The 22,490-nt window shown below is 34.0% G+C and overlaps 1 protein-coding gene across 4 annotated transcripts in view; it reads right to left on the reverse strand.

The window, feature by feature from the left end:
- The window catches only part of Grik2 (glutamate ionotropic receptor kainate type subunit 2), a 560,382-nt gene that overhangs the window by 182,348 nt on the left and 355,544 nt on the right, over positions 1-22,490 (reverse strand). For all 4 annotated transcript variants that reach the window (XM_070011020.1, XM_070011019.1, XM_070011017.1 and 1 more), the window contains 3 exons: positions 22,036-22,179; positions 18,110-18,217; positions 5,993-6,106 (listed from right to left, as the gene is read on the reverse strand). In XM_070011020.1, coding sequence (XP_069867121.1) covers positions 5,993-6,106; positions 18,110-18,217; positions 22,036-22,179 — 366 coding nt within the window. The remainder of the gene's footprint in view (positions 1-5,992; positions 6,107-18,109; positions 18,218-22,035; positions 22,180-22,490) is intronic.

The raw sequence follows: 22,490 nt of genomic DNA on the forward strand, positions 1-22,490 counted from the left end.
GTAATTCCTAATTACATATCAAAACACTTTATTTTCTATTATTTCCAACTTTTCTACCAGCACAAATAGTTTTATATTTATGTAATTGAGAGAATGATAACTAAAATACTTTAGAAGTAAAATACAGCTATCACAGTTCAAATGGTATAGAGGAATGTAATGTCAATATATTGTCTTAAATAGAAGAAAGTATGGTGAGAAAGGCTTGATTGCCTTTGAACAAAATGGTTGCATGAATGAGATACAAGATTAAGTTAGACCAAATCCTTCTTACCTCACATGTTGGAATATAAGCAGTATTTGCACATGAGACTCTATCACATATTCTATACATTATTTGACCCTATTAGTTCCACAATATATGCTTATGCCCGTTTAGAAGCATGAAGATCTTTCTCTTTGTGAAGCTGTAGTGTCTGGGTTTCCAAACCTGAATGCTCTACAACTCTCTAAGAACTACATATGAAATAGTCTTTCTAGGACAATGGGTTTAAGAACAGTCCGAGGGAAAAGTGATTGCAGTGACATTCTGGAAGCCTTAGAAATCTGCCTTTGTTGATATTACAGAAGAAGCTGCAAAACCACTTAGGGGATGACATGGTCACTTCTCTCTTTTGTACTATGAATCCTTCTGTTGTCCTTGGGAGTTTGCTCCCAGATAAGCCTCTGTATCTGTGAACTGTAACAAAAAAGCTTTACAAGCATAAGCAAGTATACTGGAGACTCTAATATACAACCTTCCACAAAATACTGGGGGGAATAAATAAGGCTTAAGTCGCAGGCTCAGGCACATTTGTTAAATTCATTGAGCAACTGGGAAGAAAAAAAATATCATCTTGAGAGTAAATGCTTTCCTACAAAAAGTAATGCATAGTTGCAAAGCATTGCTATTTGCATACTAAAGTGCTTCTAGTCAGGAAAGGAAAGAAATGTACAGAGACATTTAAATGCTAGTAATCTTTTGATGGACAAAAATCAATTATTATAGAGAAGAAACACAGTGGGAAGCACTCAACATGTTTAGAGGGACTGAAAAAAATCTATTGAACACCAAGCAATCTGAGAGGAAATAGGCACTCCATATGTGAACCTAAGTAAGTATTCAGTCATCCAATCCTCCCTCTAACTGGTGGATCTATAAGAGGAAAGACAGCAGAATCATGTTATAAACTACACCTTTTAGCACAGGTGATTCTCCCAATGCTCTCAGTACTTGCTCAGTATTCTTGTCATAATTTAATCAAACACATGACAAAATTATTATGCAAGAAAATGTGCTTTTTATCAGTTTTGTTCTACAAAGAATGAGAAACAAATGAAAGCACACTGAATTTCAAATTCAAAGGCCAAAGAAGCAATATGTGAAAATAGAGAACAAGAAGACATTTGTAGACTGCAGCTTTAGGTATCTGATTGTAGCGGGAGATCTGAAAATGTCCAAATTAGTGATATCTTAAAACTTATTTCAAAACAACGAAAGAATCTACATATCACAAAGAAGATTAGCGCTTTCTAAAGTGAATTCTCCTCATAATATGACTATGCGTGTACTGGGTCTAGGTTATATTGCTGAGGTGAAGAAAACATTTGTATACAAGCTACAGTTCTTCATCCAGATTCCAAAGATGTTTTTTAAAAGTTGTTCCAATATTATACTTTTTTCCCTTCAAGTATCTGAAATTTTGATGTACAGAAGTTGAAAACAAACAAATATTCAATTAAAAAACCACAGACTATAGAAGCCCAACAGATCCAAGCAAGAATGGCCTGAATCCTGGCCTCTGTAGAGGTGAATGCTAGTATATCAGTGACATACCCACAAGAGCATCATATTGCACTGCCATACATGGCATATTTTTTCATGACAAGGTTTTCTGTTGGCGAGTGATTTCCAATCAAGGTGTTGTTTTCTTTAGAAATGGTGTCAGATACCTAATTGAACAGGGCAATACTGAGTTACAATGGTGCTGTTAGTTTTTTTTTCCATTGTAAAGCACTGGAAATTTCTTTGTATGATAGTAGTAGCTCAAACTAATTCAATATATTGAAAGAGACCGTACAGTTTTCTAGCTGTGTGACTCTGTGATGACTATAAGAAGATATTAAATAGTGCTATCTACCACAAAAGACTCAGATGCCAATTTCATAAATGCATGGAAAGTGCTTGGAACTATGTGTGATGCATAGTAGGTATTTAATAAATTTCTGCTATTACCACTTGCAATTAACCACAGCTGCCAAAGGATGAGCTGGGAAGCAGAGCAAAGCACCATCCTTACTTTTAATTTTGAAAACTTTCTGGGATCTGTCTTGGATTAGGATCTTTGCATATGTGCTTCTGTCTATCACACACTTTCTCCTCCTTTTCCCTTGCCAGTTCCTTCTTTATCCATTGAGAGTTTCAATGTGACTTGTCCTTCTACTCTTAATCTTGAGGGTAATTCAGTTTCATCTATAAAGTAAGGTATCACACCATTTACTTTTTTCCATATATTTGAATCACAAGCTGTTCATATATAATTTCCCACAGGAATCCATTAACTCATGCCTGTAATCCTAGCCTCTCAGCCAGGAGGCTGAGATCTGAGGATCATGGTTCAAAGCCAGCCCAGGCAAGAAAGTCCTTGAGACTCTTATCTTTAATCAACCACCAGAAAAACAGAAGTGGCACTGTGGCTCAAGTGGTAGAGTGCTCACCTTCTTCTAAAGAGCTGAGGGACAGTGCCCAGGCCCAGAGTTCAAGCCCCATGACCAACAAAAAATAAAAATAAATAAATCTTCTAAACTACATAAGAGCAAATGCTATGTCTCCTTCATTTACCAAATATAGCTACATTCAATAGATGCTTGTTAAATAAGGTAATGAGTGGACTAATTTAAATAAATGGGTAAATCAGTAATGTTCATGAAAAATAGAACTGGTTACAATTAGCTAGATGATACTCAATAATATTTCATTTTTTCAAAGGACTTATAAAAGTAAGGAATAAGAACCATAAGTGAATTATTCTTTGTGTTCTCTTTACATGACAGTGACTTTGGGAGACATACCATTGATTACAAGATACCTAGAATTTCCTCTGAGTTCTAAAAGAGCAAACAAAAAAGGCTAGCCATAACATTAATTAATCTGAATCTCTCCATAAATAATAAATAAAATAGGAGTAAATTATACTAAGCTTAAAGTTCACATAATCAAGGAAATCGTTCCTCCAAGTTTGATATCTTAATTGTCAATACCTGATAGCCAGCATATTCAGAAATGGGTTTAAAAAAACTAAGCTCTATGAAAACAAGAAGACGTTTTTATCCTTTTAGGAAATTACAAAATCATTTTAGAAACTAACAGTATTTTATTCTTAAGTTAAAATAACCTACTTCCAAAATCTAAGTATAGAGCAAGTTTGATAATTATTCTTACATTTGGTTATAAAACCTATTGATATATAAGCAGTTGTCCTTAGGTGTAGTTACACATCAACATTCTTTATGGAATTTTAAAGGGTGAAGCTGATCAAGCCCAAAGTTGAAATACACTGCTCCAAATGGTATGAAGTATATTTGAAATAGCAGAGCTTTTCTAAAAGCCTTATGGCTGGTTCTGACATAAATTTAAAATTAAATGCTACTTGTTTAATAGACAAATATAAAATTCTTCATGATTGAGAAAATAATTGAATATTCCCCATAAAATTACCTTAAGCAATTAAGCAAGATTGAGAAATTACATAGATACTATTAAGCAACTGATTTGTTTTCACTAAAAGATTGCAATAACTGGCATACTTGAAAAATACTTTAGTATAGTCATTTAAAGGTCGGTTATTTCCCCCAATTGCTCATTTAATTAAATACCATTTATTACATTTAATTTGATAAACCTTCATTGAATGTTTGCTGTGCCCAAGGTTTGTTGTTTTGTTGTTGTTGTTTTTTTCCTGCAACCTTGAGAAACTTAAAAGTTTAAAATTAGATTATTGGCCTTGTATAGTTCAGGTCAAGTGGAGATAGAGACACACACACAATTTTTCACAAATTAAAAAGAAGCACTTGGTAAGTGCCATGATGAAATATTGTTGTAGATGAAATATACAACCTCCTACACTTAACACATGCAACGAAGAGATGAAAGCATTTCATGGAGTGGACTGTATGTAGGATGAGTCTGGAATGATGAATTGAGTTTATCCAAGAGAACATAAAGAACTGAGTAAAGATTTTGAAGGCCTAAAATAATTGGTAGATTTGAGGATGGTTGTTTCATCAGATTTAGAAAGAGCTATAGGGGTGGGATTGCTGAGGTTAGATTTCTTCTGTATAACATTCCTTACTCGGCAAAAGTTACAGGGCATATGTGGTGTAAAAATCAGAAGACTTCATCAAATTCTTTCCCTCCAAGGATCTTCAGGGTGTTCGGAAAAATAAGGCACCCAAGAAATAACTGAAGAATAACACAATATCTATTCTGAGCTACAAATAGTACTGACAAATACTATAATACCATAAATGGAGAGGAACATATTACAGGAAGAGAAGAGTTTACACAATGGCAGTAGCAGGCTACTGGGTTTTGAAGTTCAGTTAAAGCAAAGAGGGGAAATTAGAATAAACAATGGAAGAAGTTAAGATAATGGAAGGCCTTGAATATTAAGACTAGATTTTTTTAGCTTGAAATGTTCAATAAGGATTCACTAAAATATCGTCTAAGCAAGTCAACAGGGAAGTAGCATTCTATTTTTCTGTGAGGATGGGAAGTACTGGAAAGGAGTGAGGATATAGACAGGGAGACGGGATGGTTACAATCACTGCAATAATTATAGTATGATATAATGTGATCACTGACATACTGGTTGGTAAAACAGAAGATGTATTACTGTATTCTGAGCAAACTTTGACTAATGAATATGGCTGCATTGTGGCTATGGGAATTAGTTTGTAAAGAGAGATCTAAAATTACATTTAAAGAGGACTCGAAGTTTGTCTACAGATAAAACAAGTGTCCTGAGGTCTTTTGCAAGGCAGAAATTAAAATCTTGACTACTTTCAACAGTCCTCATAATTGCCTTCTTTGATTCACTATCAAAAATCTTTGAATCTATCTATTTTCTTTGGACATTTCTAGTTTTGACACTCCTTTTGCTACTAAAAGTATAATTATACATTCCTTCTGGCTTGATTTCTCACTGTAAATCAAACTTAGAAATTATAGAAATGTTAAATATTTGTATTGATTTGTTGGATGTTCACTTGACTCCTGGAGTGGTCTAAGAATGAGCTTTGATAAACTTCTGCAAGTACTGAATCAATGTATGAGTTCCTTGCTTATTCTAAAATTAAGATTTCTTTTTGCAAGCAACATAAGTGACTATTACTTTGAAATTTAATTAAAGTATACAATTACAGCAGGGATAAAACTATCTAGGGTATCAATAATGACTTAATTCTTTTAGAATGGGCGTATTTCTGCCTTCAAAAAGCACTTGTTATCTGATTTTTATAAGGGAGACTATTGAAGTATAAATTATTCTCAATAAAAACAATGAAACTAAAAGAAAAGACAAAGTCAATTTTCAAAAATAAATGTTATAACCCCTGAAATGTATTTTCAAGAAAGGAAGAGAAATATAGTTCACATCTATCTCTTCATTGAACTATATCTATACATCTACATGTTTATATATATTTCAAATCTTGATATTTCCATTTCTTTGACAGTGACTAATTCTGCAGAACTGTAAAGATTCCAGTAGTATCTGAAACTATTATTTATCAATATATACATCTTAAACATTAATGTATAATTTACATCATTCAAGATTAATAAAATAAAACCTTGACTAAATTACCATTGACTAGTCTGTGATGCAGTAATTACTAAATAATGCAAAATGCATCACAGTCTATTCATTACTATTCCAATTATAATGTCCTTTTTTTCTATGTGGATGAGAATCTACATTTGTCTGAAAATAATGTAAAAACAAATACTTACCAAAATGGTGGTAACAATCAAAGAACGATTAGATAAGGAGTCTGTGATGTTAGCTGGTTTTCCCTTTTGACTTTCAGTCATATTTAGGCCACTGGCTGGATCCCAAGTTCCAATCTATAAAATAGCATATGTACCTTGTAAATTGTCCACCAGGCATTGAGAGCAAATACTACAGGAGAAAGTTGAGACTGCCAGCACTCATTATTCACCTCTGCTGCATTTATCTGCTGTCATTAAAGGCTACTTGTTTTAAGCATGATTCACTGCTCTGTGAAGTGTGTCCAGTGAAATGTGACATCGAAGAACACAATGAGCCATGGTACTGAGACAGTCAGAGGGAGTTTAATTTTCCATTCAAACTTCCATTCACTAAGATAAACCACATCCAATGATACTTTGATACTGGTCAGAAATTCATGAATAAGGTCTATCTTTTAGTATAATGGATCTATCATATACCCTCATTATGAAGAAAGAAAGCCAACCTAAAAGACAGCGAAAACCCTGGGGCAAAGGCAGGCTGCAGAGAGGGATTGATGAGTATTTTATGGAGCCTCCCACCTAGTAAAACCATTTTTGGAATTATCTTTGGAAATTAAAAAAAAATACCCCTTTGTACCTTTTAAAATACTCCTGAAAAGAAGTTTATAGCACAATCTTATATAGATAACTCATTCTCATATTTCCTCCTGTTCTATAAGAGAGATTTTAATGAAAGTAATACTTTCTGTTCCATTAGGCCATATACATGATTAGGTGTAATGTGTTCAGACATGTCATACCCACTCAACCCAGTGGATGGATGCTGAAAGACAGGCCACTGGGCAGACATGAGGACAGGATCACACCAAATACATCATTTGGGTGGTTCATGGAAGCTGCACTACTCTATTCTCTATGCGCATCATTAATGGGGGAGAGAAGCTGAAAAAAAAAGGCAAGCAATAGTTCTTTGCCCTCATTTATCAAACGTGGAAACGTAAGTAATGAAGATTATCTTCTAAAATCCCCTAGCCAATTATTCAACTTACTTATAGAAAATAAAACTTTTAACTTACCTTCAAGAAAGAATGTTGCATATAAATTAAATTATTTTTAAAGTGACACTGATTTATCATTTATTATTTTGTTCCACTTATCAAGGGTGTTAATATACCTATCTGTATCTAATATATCAATATATCTTTACTCATATAAATATTAATATCTTTGTATTTCCTTCTATTTCAGCATATTCACCTAGTGGGGTCCCCTTTACATTTATATGACCTTTTCAGTAAACTATTTACACAACTCTTTCCCTTTCACTGAAGAATTATAAAATGACAAATACTAGAAATCCTTCTGATTGCCAGAAGGGTAGATATGCCGTTGTACTATTTGTGTGTGAATGTAGTTCCTCCTATACTATTGCAAGATAAGTTTACCTGTACAAGGGACTCCATATTAATGTATATTTAGTGGCATCTTACAAACTTTTGCAGAGTTAATTTTCCTTATACACTATAAAGATATCTAACATTTGTTAATGAAAGTAAAGTCAAATCTTCTAGTGGTTTATACCAATGTATTTGGTACATTCTGCTACCACATAAATTAATTCACACTTCTACTTATTTAGTCTGGACGTCTAAACACTGATTCTCCACTTGGTTATTTTGTTTCATGCATTCTGGATTATCTCTTTTCTTCAAAAAGCTAATGATACAATGTGCTAATTTAAAGCCATGTGAACACAGCTGGCTTAGTGGCTGCAATAGGATTCTGTTGATATTTTGGTAGGTCTGGCTTTGAAACACAATCCTCCTAATCTCCACCTTCCAAAAAGCTGCTTATTTGTTTATTTAATTTTATCTCTTTGACAGTGTGGGACTTGGACTGGGGCTTGGGTGTTGTCCTTGAGCTCTTCTGCTGAAGGCTAGCACTCTACTACTTTGAGCCACAGTTCTACTTCTGATTTTGAGTGGTTAATTGGAGATAAGAGTCTCTTGGGGACTTTTCCACCCAAGCTGGCTTCAACCTGTGATCCTCAGATCTCAGCCTCCTGAGTAGCTAGGATTTGTAGGCATGAGCCACTGGTGCCCAGTGCAGATATATATATATATATATTTTGATTTTTTTTTATCTTTAAGTGGTCATAGAAAGTAGTTCCCTTTCAACAAAGCAGTTTGTGAATACAGTGCATCTTCATCAATGTCACTCCTTTCATCATTCATACCTACCCCTCTCAACTCTCCCTTATGCTGCAGATATTTTTGTTATTAATCTATATAAAGAAAGCATAAATAAGTAAATAAATATTGTGCCAAAGTCATCTTTTTTTGAACTCTGGCTTTTTTATTCTTTTCTAATATTTAATGTTCTTAAAATGACTGGAAGCAACCTAATAATTGTTTTTGATTGGCAATATTCTAAATACTGTAGCATTCTCTAGATCTTTTAAATCTCAGTCATAATGGATATATATATGATTTATATGTATATGAGTATTTATATGCGCATATAGAGATATGTTTTCTGTATGTATATATACATCATGTATATATAAACATTTTTAGTGTATGTTTTGTAGCTCATATGTATTAAAATTAAAAACTAAATAGAATTAAAATTATTTTTTTAGACTCTGTTTTAGACTCATCTCCTGACTTGGAGTGTCTGAAACTCTCTTCTGTGGCTTTTCTTTCACTTTAAAATAAACTTATTTCCTTTACCTTAAAACAATTGCATTTTATTTTTACTTATCATAGACAAGTTTACTAGTAGACATAGACTCGATCTACTCTGTTGACTCTAAGCGACTTAAAGGAAAGAAACATCAAACTTTTTCTATATCCTGATTTCATTTAGCTTAAACTTAAATACCCTATGGGTTGAGAGTTTGTCATCATTTTATCCTAAGGTTTTTGAACACTTTCTACACATTTCCTCTGTACATATTTGTTAGATAAAGAAATGTGTTATTTCCCTAATCTTAGAACAACACATGTATTACTTTGAATTAAATTTATGAGAAAGGCATAGAATAAGGCACAACAATTTTAATTTATTGATCAATAATGCAATGTTTTCTACTTCTTTCCAAATATAGAGTTTACAGAGTATTGGAGTTTTCCTGAATTATTTTGTTGCTGTGTTTTATAAATACTATACTCTATATAATAAATATTTTTCTGTCACTATCTCACCCATGTATCTTGATTCTACTTCAAAACATATATTCAACAACACTTTGTGTAGTTGTGGGTGGCCATTGACTGTACTTTCATATAGTAAAAACTTACATGTGCTTTGCTGTTCTAAGTATCACATCATATTTAAATTGGTTTCTTTTCTATCGCTAATTTCAACTTAGATATCTAATGGGTTGAGACATTGGCTTAGCCAATTAATTATTTAAATTCTGAATATAATTTTAAGCTGAACAAATGTGTTATTTTCTTCATCTGAAAATGACATGTATTGCCATGAATTAAAATTATATTTTATTTTTGCTTATATTATCCTGTTATACTCTAAACACACTAATAAGAATGATGTCACATATATTTGAATTATTAATAAATATGCTAGAAGTTCTTGTTGAATGTACTAATAAATGCGTAGAGTATGTAAGTGTGTTACTTCCTGTAAAAACTTGGGGTTTTTTTTTAGGTTGATATTTTAATCTCATTCATTTATTCATTTAGCAATTATTAAACATACATATGTATCTATTCTTTTTCGTCATTGCTGTTTTGCATTTTTTTCAAGCCATCTTTGCAATTTATTTAATGTTTGTGGCAGTATCCTGCATCCATTTACCATGTATTTATATTTGTTCCTAAGCTATATTCAAAGTATGTTTTATACTCAATAAGTGCTCTGGGTAGCTATTTCATACTTAATTTATTTTTTTCTCACAAATATTTAAATTCGTATAATTTTGTTTGCTGTTTTGCCTTTGGTTTCTTTTTCTTTTTTCTTTCTTTTTATATGTTTTTTATAATACTGTACAGAAGGGTTACAGTTACATGAGTAAGGTAGTGAGTACATTTCCTATCGAGCATTGTTACCTCCCTTTCCTTCCCACCTCCTCAACTCCTCTCTCCCCCACCCAGGTTGTAAAGTTCTTTTTCAACATAGTGTCTTGTACATCTCATTGTTACAATGGGTCAACCTGTATCCTTATTTCAGCATTTTGTTATTTCCCTTCCCCTCCCCAAATTAGAAAAGTGTATATACAAGATGCTGGGCACCAACTGTATTGTGAAAACAGGGGTTATATTTGGTTTCTTTTTCTAGGTATGTGTGTATACCATTAGCTTTCAGAAGTAATTTCAAGTTATTTACTTCAGTAATCGATTCATTGATTAGCTAGTTCTGTTTGATGAAATTTTTCTCAGCTCACAAAATTGTGTTAATAAAATATAGCATAAATTGGCTTTTTTGTGACTCATATTCATAATATTCAAGGAATCTTTCTGGTCTTCTCAAGGTTCATGTTTGCTTTATCCGTAATTCAAATCTCATCATATCTTTTTTTATGGGGGGGGGGGTCAAGGGGCCTGAATGCTGGGCCTAGATGCTGTCCCTGAGCTCTTTAGTTCAAGGCTAGTGCTCTACCATTTGAGCCACAGCGCCACTTCCAGTTTTTTCTGCTTATGTGGTACTGAGGAATCGAACCCAGGGTCTCATACGTGCAAGTCAAGTACTCTACCACTGAGCCACCTTCCCAATCCTCATTGTATTTTCTAAAGGTTCATTCTGTATCTCTTCTTGCTTATGGAAGTAATAATCTGCTTGGCAAGAATACCAGAATTTTTCTCATATATGAATAAAATGAATGTTCTCATTTAGGCTCAAAGATATTAGTTGTACATGATGTCAAGCTTCCTTAAGAAACAATTTTAAAATTATCTGCTTGAATTTGGTTCAATGGGATCTACTAAAATTCTTTTTATACTACCAAATTGGCTTTCACAAACAAAATACTCATTGAATGTTGATATATGTGTAAAGTTTTTATTGCAAAATTACATAGGGATAAAAGTATAGCTCAGTGGAAGAGCTCTTTTGTAGCCTGCCCTGGGCTCGCATGTGCACTGTTTTTATTTAATGTTAGGCAAATATATCAGTCTTGAGCAAGAGTACAGAACTATTTCTCCAGAAAAGGCCAAGTAATGATGAGGAACCACTCTGCAACCATGAATATAATGGACAAGTTAGGAGATAAAAGGAGTTTTTGTTGTTGGGTATTTTTCTCACTTTTAAAATAAATTTTGAATCACTAATTCAGTAATCTCAACAACAATGTAGAAATATCCATTACAGACCATACTCCATGGATAAAAATGTAGTTTCAAGCCGGGCACTGGTGGCTCATGCTTGTAATCCTAGCTACTCAGGAGGCTGAGATCTGAGGATCACAGTTCAAAGCCAGCCCGAGCAGGAAAGTCCGTGAAACTCTTATCTCCAATAAACACCAGAAAACTAGAAGTGGCACTGTAGCTCAAGTGGTATTGTGCTTGCCTTGAGCTGAAGAATGCAAGGACAGCGCCCAAGCCCAGAGTTCAAGCCCCACCACTGACAAAAAAAAAATAAATGTAGTTCCAATTTGGTTGGTTTAACATACTGTTCAGTGTGTATGTTTGGATTCACATTCAAAAAATTAAAAGAAAACAAATCAAAATATGGCATTGTTTGATGGGGCAAAACAAGAAATTTTGTGACTCAAAACATGAAAATGTAAACCTTGAAATAAGACAATCCCATTAGTTTCTAAGTATAAACAATATCAAAAATGTACTTGAAAAGTATTTTATCATCATAAAATTTTATGAGCAAAATGACACTGAAATAAGAGCATAGCTCTGAGTCAAGAAGTATGGTAGATTTTTATATTCGACCAATAAGTGGTTATAGCTAACCAATGACATTACTCTTGGATCTAGCCTAGGATTTACTGTTACATTTTGGTTTTAAGCAGATAAAACATTTCTGAGTAGCTTAAAGATTATTAGAATCATTAGTGTTAATACTGCTTTCCTACAGGGAGGCAGTAGAAATCTCAGACTTTGAGAATGTTGGGCGTCATTGTTGTCATGGAGATGGAAGTTTTTGTCCCAAACACCATTAAGAAACGATTTTTTAAATGCTGTGCATCAGATATCCAGAGATCTATTAAATAAGAAGCTCTCACCTATCTAGCATGGAGTTCTGGGTTTAGATAAATTTTGACAGGTGTAAGTCCAATCATCCATTTCCCCCCATAAGAACAAGATTCGACAGGCAAGGGAAAGTTCAATAACAAAGGATTTTTTTGTATCAATTAATACTTTTTCAATAAAAACACAAAATTTCTACAAAAAACATTTTGTCTAGTTAAGCCCCTCATGGTAACAGTATCCTTTCAAACAAATGAGCCCTTTCTGTTTGTCGGCTGTCATACTTTCTGCTTGCTGTCTCCCTTTGAATCTCAGCTCCAACCATTTGATGATGGCAGCCACACCCCTTTTTTGTTTCCTGCAGTAAGCTATGAATACAAACTTCTTTTTGATCACATTTGGGTAGGTTTTGTGTATTCCAATACCAAAAACTCATAAGAAGGAAAAAAGAGAGAAATCCATAAACAGAGCCATGTAATAATCCCTGTTCTTTGATGCAGCAATAGAGAATCAAGTTACAGATGGTCAGGTTTGACACTGGTGTGATGCACATTTTCTTGAGTCTAGACAACAGTGAAATCTCATCCTGAATTCCAAAATATTTTATTCCTAGAAGCCTTGACCCATAGTCCCAGCAGCCCACAGCTTCCTTGTGTACTGTTTTTGTTTTGTGCCATATCATAGATATGCAGCAAAACAGGAGACAATGAATGAAGTATGCTACTAGAAAATAACTGGACCAAGCTCTTGAATAAACCTATTACATGAAGTATCTTTCTGATCTCACATGCATCGTGTGCCTCCATCATTATGAAAAATGATAGTGATCTTGAATTCACTAGTCAATAAATATTTCTTAAGGATATACTTTGTACTCAACACTTTGCTAGGACATACATGCATTAAATCATAAAAAGCATTAAATCATAAAAATAAAGGAAATATATTTTCCATCTAATAAGATAGTATTCTGGATAAGGAGAGGTCTTTTTTTAAAGTACACATAAATAAATAATTGCATATTTGATATATGCTAGGAAGAAAACAAACATAATAAATAATTAGATACTTAAATCACATTAGATTCTTATTAAGGCACAATTGCCAAAATAATACTTAATGATGCAACCGCAGCATAAAAGATTTCTCCAGCCAAGCAGTATAGGAATATTTCTAAGTGAGAAATGCAGAATATAGAGACTAACTGGTTCAGGGCAGGGGGAGGATCTAGGTAGGATTCATTTGGATTTCCTAAGTCATGTTTTGCTTCTATTCAAATACAATCAGGACACAAAAGTGGGCTTTCCCAGAGAAGGTAGCAGTTTGTTTTGAAAAGCATCTGCCATCTATCTACTATGACTTAGGAAATGGATAATAAACAGAGAGGCTTGTTGAGACTCCAATGTTATACAGATAAAGCCTACTCCATATGACTGAGGCACTCGAATACTGTGAGAAATAGATTCTAAACATATTTTGTGGATAGAAAGACTAGGAAATATGTGTATCAGTGGTAGAGCACTTGCCTAGCAAGCATGAGGCATGAATTCAATCCTCAATTAAAAATATAGATCGAATGTGGAACAATTAAGTGAAGAAAATTACTTATTCTGATTTTCCTTTTTTTAATCTTGAACACTAAGTATCAGGCTGTTCATCAAGAAAACTGGACAACCTATTATTGCCCCCAAGTAGACAAAATTTAGAACGGGATCTGTTATCCTTCATCCCTGGAATCCTCTCCTCTGCTCTAGAGAAGGCTCGGCCACGGATCAAGAGAACTTATTTGAATAGTTGTGGTGGTTGCTACACAGTGCTGGTGACCATTTTTGTGCCACAGCTAACCGAACTGGGTTGCAACCAATGCCCGTGCCAAGATAGAAATGAAAGGATGGCTTTTGACCTGTGGGTACTGAGAAGTGTGAAAGATACCTATCATAACACCTCAATTCCAGACTCAGTCCCCAGAACATGCCTTGTTCCTCGCTCTTCACTGGAATATACTCGTTCTTTTCTTACAAATCTGCTACACAATTCCAAGCTTCAGAAGAATGGATTGATTTCTTGTGAATTATTTTAATATTAGGATCATATTTCAAAGAAATGATTGAAAGTCTATTGTTTTAATGATTAAAAAACAATATAACTTTCTAGCACTTGTACTTTTATTTAATGCTGACAGGTTTTCTTTACTAGAATATGACCTTCTTTGTGGGCAAAAATAGATCTTCACTATATATTTGTAATAGGACTAAAGGCATAATGAATTTCCATTTTTGTCAGAGATGACCTGACCTAGACAGAACAAAGAAAATTCAGTAGGTATGAGGAGAAGTAATAAATAAGGCTGGCATTTTACAGGTTTTTCTTTGTTCATTTCCTCCATGATGTTCTTGCTTCACACCTTTCAAAGGAAATTACTTAATAGTCACATTTTTTGAGCTGAGGAAATTTAAATAGAGAAGTTGAGTAAAAGGATGTGGTATAAGATTTGCACACCATCCAACTCTGATATTATCAGAGCTACATTTCAAGCTTTCTGGAATAACATCTACTATCCCTTCCAAACTGTGAACACTTACAAGGTAGAATTCTGTTCATCTGTGGGTTTGTAACTTCACAGAAAAAAAAAGAGTCAATTAAAACAACTCATTCCTTATGAGTTAAATGCTGCTATTTCACTTGATACAAATGTGTTTTAGAAAGAATAGGAAATCTGTTTATGATAGTAAATGACATAATAAGGAGTTGAGGACATTTCTATCTGAGTCTAGATCTTGAGGTCTTGACAAGTCCACTTTTTTTTTTCCAGAGGAAGGCCTTTTAAAATTTAACAACACTACCCCTACACCTTTGCTCTTTCAAGTCTGTCAAGATAGAAGTTCCCATTACATATGTGTGTGTGTATTTATATGTATATAAAGGTGATATACAGAGGAGTTATGGTTAAGTAAGGCAGATAGAAGTTCTCATTATGTAAGGCAAGATAGAAGTTCCCATTACATGTACATATATATATATATGTGTGTGTGTGTGTGTGTGTGTATATTTATATGTATATAAAGGTGATATACAGAGGAATTATGGTTATGTAAGGCAGGTAATGAGTGCATTCTTTTTGAGCAATGTCACCCCTTCCCTCTCTCTGTCCCAGTATTTCCTTCCCATCCCCAGCCTCAATTTTATAGTTCATTTTCAACATGGTGTCTAATGAGCATTAATGCTGCAATTGTTTTAAACTTTGACAATACTTTAAATCTACCTGTCTTTTAGTAACAACTCCAAGTACTAATTTTTGAAGATATTTTTGTGAAATCTTTAATTTCCCTTTATTTCTTACTTTATCTTCAGTACCTTTGCAGATTTTTAAGGAATTTCTTTCTTGTATTATTCCTTTTATTTGTTTCTTTTCCATAGTTTTCCTTTCATAGTTTGTACTTTCGCCATCTGGTTCTTTCATTTCTATTTTTTTATCCTGATGCTCTACTAATCCTCAAACAAACAATATTGCTTAAAGTTGTTAATACCTTCTTCACCAATGGTTCATACCCTACTTCCACTTAATAGTTTTTAATCCATTCCTTCAACCAAAATTATTTCAAGTTATTATATCTTCCAGATTAGTCCCTAATCTTCTAGGCTACTATCTCTTAAACTGATTGAACACTAATGCATTGCAAATATCTTGAGCAGGCATTTATGTTATGACTCATGGACAGCATTTTATTATTTATTATTTTTATTTTTATTTATTATTATTTTTTGGGGGGGGGTCCGGTCGTGGGGCCTGAACTCTGGACCTGGGCGCTGTCCCTCAACTCTTCAGCTCAAGGCTAGCGCTCTACCACTTGAGCCACAACACCACTTCTGGCTTTTTTCTTTTTGCTCATGTGGTGCTGGGGAATCGAACCCAGGGCCTCATGCATGCAAAGCAAGCGCTCTACCCACTGAGCCACCTTCCCAGCCCTATTTATTATTTTATTATCACTTCTGTTGTATGTATGAATGTGCACATGCATGTGTGTGTGTACAAATACAGTAATTAAGTCAAATTCATGCCTCTTTCTCCATATTCCCTCTTTATAAACTGGCTTATTCTCTGCCAATGAATAATTCCCTCTTTCTGAAAAATGAATTCCAAGGACCTCATCTACTATAAATCTACTTAGTCACATCTTTTGTCAGATATCAGTCTATTCTTTTTTTTTTTTTTAATCTGTCCTGAGGTTTGAACTCTGGGCCTGGGTATTATCCCTGTGTTCTTCAGCTCAAGGCTAGTGCTCTACCACTTCAGCTAGAGCACTACTTCAGGTTTTCTGGTAGTTAATTGGAGATAAGGGTCTCGGGCTTTCTTGTGTGAGATGACTTTGAACCGCCATCCTCAGATCTCAGCCTCCAGAGTAGCTAGGATTACAGGGAGCCACCTCACCCAGCTCAATCTATTCTTTTGAAGGCTTTAGTCACATTTATATATTATCTATTAATTGTATATCCTTTGAGAAAAAAATACTATGTGTAATTAATTTAAGAATGCACACTATCGGATGTGAATGAAAGCCCGTTATGCAATCTCGGTGGCTCCATTCCTATTTCACACTGATTTATGTCAATTAGCAGTACAGCAGATTATCATCTATACCTGGCAACCATTGGATAGGTCTTTCTATAAGCCACACAGGGGCATAGAAGAAAGCTTCTGAATACTTTAATTTTGAATCCAAGATAAGATAGTTTTCAATTTTGGATCCATGCTGATATGAAAAGCATCACTGTTTTTGTGGTGACATCCTAAAATTTACACAATTGTTGAAGCTCATGTTAGTAACAGATGCTTCAAAAGTAAGGCAGTGACAACTCCCAATAAGTCACAGTCCTTAAGCACTGTCTAAAAACGTCCCATCATTGGATACAAAGCTCATGCACTCATCTTGGAAGGAAGTGATTTCAGAAGCAACTCCCTCATGAATGTGTGGGTTCTAGTTTCTTATAAACCTTTCTGGAATTTGCATAGTAACCACAAACATGAAGTCTGAAACTCACAGTGTAGGGAGGTAACACCCTCCTCATTACAATCAAGCATCATCACTTAGTACCTATCCCTCTATACAGAGGGATGTACTTATCCCCGGGCTGATGACATTATCAAAACTGTGGGTTCTCCCTCTCTTCTGGGTAATTTGAATCAGCATTCAAAACTGTTGTACTCTCCTGGAGTAAAACACTCTTTTTTTCTGATTCATCTTCCTCCTTTATTTTCTACCTATAGATTATGTTTCCTGTTCAATTGCAAGACTAACATGTTTTGCTATCTGTAAGGCAATACTGCCTCAAATGAATATTTTTATTGTTCATATAAAAATGTCTGTTGGTATTTTTCAATGAAACTCTCAGAAAAAAATATCTAAATTCACACATTACAAATGTAAACCAGTGTGCCCTAAAATATTCTTTAAGTAAGTACATTCTTAAATGTTACAAGTCTTTCTTCTTTAACATAGAATCAAGTAAGATAATCCAATGTGGCATTTATATCTAGATTCAGACCTAATTTACTTTATGAAGCATTAATTTAGATGTTTATATGCAACTAATTCATTTTTATGGGCTGCTCTAAGTAGGAAAGCCCACAAGAAAGTAAAAGTTGCATATACAAAAAATATCTGAACCAAATATTTTCTAATTATTACATGAAATATTAAGGTTAATTAAGAGTATATGCAATAGAAATTATGTATTGTGGAAAAAAAAACTCCAATGAAAACAAATTATTCCAGGTGTCTTACGACACCTTATTCTTGAATCTTTTGTCAATTCATATTTGATATAACAAATTGAAGTTCCATATTTCAGAATTACTCAGTGAAATTAAATGTCAGTGAAATGTGTCAACTGAAAAGATTTTTCTATCTTACACTTCCATCTTATATTTCACTTAATAATTAAAGAAAGTAAGCTGGAACAAGTCAAGTACCTTTTCCAGACCTTCTTCTTTGAGACTGATGACATCCAAATCAAAATCTGTGCGTAAGCCATTGGTTTTGTTGAAAGTAATTCTGCCTGTTAGACCTTCCCAATGAGCCTATAAGGAAAAGGAAAATAAAAATATATACTTTTAAGTAAAAAATAAGATTAAGTGCTTTTTCTGCAAACACTGAGGAAACTATTATCTTTAGTTTTCCATAAATTTACATTGCCCAGATTTCATTATTTTTCCATTTTCTCTTGAAATTTGGAGGTCATCTTTTCTAAACAGCATATCTTGGACTCACTATGAAATTTGTAGTAACTTTTCATTTTCTACAATTTTTGTTTTTAGGTATAATTGATTCTATGAGAAATTTGATGATTAAATAATGAACTCTTTTAAACAGTCAGAAGTTTTCAGTCTTTTATTATTAGGTACTGAATATCTCACAGTGCATTGTACGTAGAGTGGTTAGAAAATAGCACTTCTAAATTTAGAATAATAGGAAACTTACAATAATAGGAAACGAATCATTACATTGAAAAAAGTTAGATATGAAAAACCAGTTTTATTTCTTCAATTACATATTTTCCCCGTAGAATAATTAACTTTTCACTTATGTTATTTCCCCCTAAGATATGAAGGAATGTATTATAATTATTTCTTATCAAGCTATATTCAGCTTTTGTTGTAGAATTATTATAAACATTTTATAATCTACCTAATAATATCTCCGAGGTGAGCAAATATGTGCATTTATTTTTTGGCAATACAGTGTTTTGAACTCAAGACCTCTCATTTGCTAGGTAGGGACTCTGTCCCTTGAACCATGTCTCCAGCTCTTTCTAATTTAGTAATTTTTAAGTGGGACACCCCATTTGTGTCCCAAATAGGCCTAGACTGAGATTCTCTTATTTATAATTCCCACATTGCTGGGATGATACATATGAGGAAACATAGCTTTTATTGGAAATTTTTAATTGGAATCTCACCAACCATTAACTGGGCTGATTTTAAACTGTGATCCCTCAATTTCTGCTTAATGAATTACAGTCAGGACCCAATGAACCAATCAACATGGACTCTTTTCTTTGTTTGTTTGTTTGCTTGCTTGCTTTGTGTGTGAGGGGGGATCAGTTGTGGGGCTTGAGCTTGGGGCCTGTGGGCTGTCCCTGAGCCATTTTGCTAAAGGCTAGCACTTTACCAATTTGAGCTACAATCCCAATCCTGGTTTTTTGGTGGTTAACTGGAGCTAAGAGTCTCATGAACTTTCCTGACTGGGCTGTCTTTGAACTGAGATCCTTAGCTCTCAGCCTCCTGAGTAGCTAGGTATAAGCCACTGGTTCCCAGCTTTTTTTTTTTTAAAAAAAACAAATGATTGTTCTTTGGAAATTGCTTGGAAAATATTTATGTGAAAAATGTAACTAATGCAATGTAAATTCACAACTATAATGTTTAAATAAAATACACAAGGACTAACAGAAGTAAATCCCAGCAGTTAAAGATAATACTTGAATAATGTTTACAAATAAATATCATTATTGCAATGCTTCTTAGCTTCCTTGTGTGTTTCTTATTTACTAACATGCATGATTTAAAAATAATTTGAAGTGAATAAATTATAAATAAAATAGAAATGTTGTAGTCATCTTTAGGCTCACTAAAGTTAACATTTGTTAAGTAATTTCAGAAGAACCATATTTTTACCCACCTTTATCACAAAAGAAAATTTTAGGTGGTTAGCAAAAACACACATACACACAAAAGAAAGTACCAATATGAAACATACAAAACAATCCAGAAGTAGAGGATTAAAGAATAGAACAGTAAAACCAGATCAGATTTTCAAAAGCATAACACAGTTAAAATAAAGTTCTATCACAAATTGAATATTGAAACTTTTGGTCAACCAATTAAGAAAAGACAGAATGAAGGACACCAAATATAGATGATCACAGTTAGAGACATGCCAGCTGCTCAGAAGAAACAGCTTTTTCTGGTATTGAGAGAAATCTCTTCTGTTGATCTTCCTAAAGGAAGCCCAGGGTGGTTTAATGGACAAACTTCTCAGTTATGCCCTATGATAAATACAACAGGGGAGGGGAATGCCATACAAAGTTCCTTTTAGATCTGCTTGACACACATCATAGTCTCAGTGTTCAAGTGCTGAGTTCAGAAAAATCGATTTTTTTCAGCTCCTGAGACCTGTGATCTATGTTACAACTCTGTGGTGCCTGGTTTTAAGCCAGAAGTCGATTGAGAGTGTGGAGTAGCTAATAAACTCAGGTTCTTCAGGGAGCATCAACTCACCTACTTAAGAGTGTGGTGAAGTATTAGACAAGGAAACTTTATTATTAATTCTTTGCCAAGGACCTAGAAGCTCTTGCTCCTGATCTCATTAGGACTTTTATTTCCATGAGAATCATGTATTACAAACTCGATGACTTATTTTAAGCAAAAAAAAAAAAATCTTATGTGATAATAATCTTATGTTTGTTTTTACAGTAAAGATTAAGAATCAGTTTTAAATCATCTATAAAAATACAAGAGAACAAGAAGGGCTTTTCTTTATATGACACAAGGAAAACAATGAACCTTGTGCCAGTGGCTCACACCTGCAATCCTAACTCATCAAGAGGCTGAAATCTAACGATTGTATTTTGAAGTCAGCTCAGGTTGAAAAATCTGAGACTCATCTTCAATTAATCACAGAAAAAGAGAAAGAAACTAATATATATGTCCATTTATGTATAATCTTCTAATTTTTTGCACTTGAGGCTTGCTTAGTATATAAAAAAACTCATCAGAAATAATAGTTTCAGGCCATTGAAGGGCAGAGACATCTGAGAAGAGCCACTTCTTTATACACCACCTGTCTCAATCATTCTTGGGGGCACTAGCCTGAAACTGCTCAAACTTGCAAAACAAGTTACATGCTAAAAGTTCCTACTGGCCTTGGCCATATAAACCCTGCTACAACCAGACTCTGGGTGATCTCTCTTGTCTGGACCAGGGAGTTCCCCCAGGAGCGTACCCAATAAACTTTTCTTTTATTCACCTTTACCTCCTCCTGCGTGTTCTTTGCTCGCCTAAAACCTCACAATATGAATGATTACATTATTTGATATGATGTGAAGTTTCCACTTCTTTGAATAGATATTTTCATTTTTTCTTAACAGACCTTATAAATGTAATAACTGGATATTTTATTTCAAGACACTAGGTCAAAATATCTGCATTTTAAGCCTCATACATTTGATATCATTTTAATGTATAGCATCAATGTTAAAAATGTTTTATTGCGCCAGGCATTGGTGGCTCACACCTGTAATCCTAGCTTCTCAGTAGGCTGAGATATGAGGATTGTGGTTCAAAGCCAGCTGGGGTAAGAATGAATGTCTGTGAGAGTCTTATCTCTATTTAACCACCAGAAAACCCTAAGTGTGCTGTGGCTCAAATGGTAGAACACTCGCCTTGAGCTGAAGAGCTGAGGGATTATGCCCAGGCCCAGAGTTCAAGGCCTATGACCAACAACAACAAAAAAAAATGTTTTATTGCTTAATATATTCTTTACACTGCTATTCTAATATAATTGGACAAATATCTATATCTCTCTATAAAGCTATACATGAAGATTGACAGATGGAAAAGCTAATAGTACCATGAATCATTTTTTTGTGATTCACCAACTTTTGTATGTTCACAACAATTTTGTTTCCTATTGTTTCTTTCCTTTTTTATCACTAAAAATTAGCTTTATTTAACAGCTTTGTATATATCTCTACATTCTTAAAAACAGTAATTTTGCTTATGGAGGGAAGAATGAAAGTTTGATATAAAAGATGGAAGGTCATCTTATAAGGTGCGTGCAATACTCTCACCTCATTCGGCAGAGGGTAGACACAAGGAGATAGAGTTCCTCCCTGACTTACCTCTTTGATTAAGCTCATGAAGCGGGTGCCAAAGCGCCAGGGTTTGTGTCGATTGCACTGTAAGGAACTGACAGTCATCTGAGGAAACTGCTGGACCGCCACGGACACAACATGCACAGCATCATACATTAGAGCTGCATCCGTCTGAAAACCAAAAGAAAGAATGTATCAATTGAATACACCCATGCAATCTGGGACAGGTGGTTTGAAATTGGAGAGAGGGATAATGTGAGGGAAACATATATGCAGTTTTTCTTAGTATTAGAAAACATCTTGTCCCACATGTTGTGTTTCCCTCTTTTTCCTGGCACATTGTGATGAACTAACCACACCAATCCCATTTAAAAAACGTTTATAATTCCATTAAAAATACCCATTTCCTGGTGCTTATTATGTTTGGCTTTGATCTAGTCTTTCTAAAAGATTATACTATTTGAGTTCTCCATGAAATCTAT

This window comes from Dipodomys merriami, unplaced genomic scaffold (genome assembly GCF_024711535.1).
Source record: "Dipodomys merriami isolate MVZ:Mamm:240054 unplaced genomic scaffold, mDipMer1.0.p SCAF_8, whole genome shotgun sequence".
Lineage (NCBI taxonomy): Eukaryota > Metazoa > Chordata > Mammalia > Rodentia > Heteromyidae > Dipodomys > Dipodomys merriami.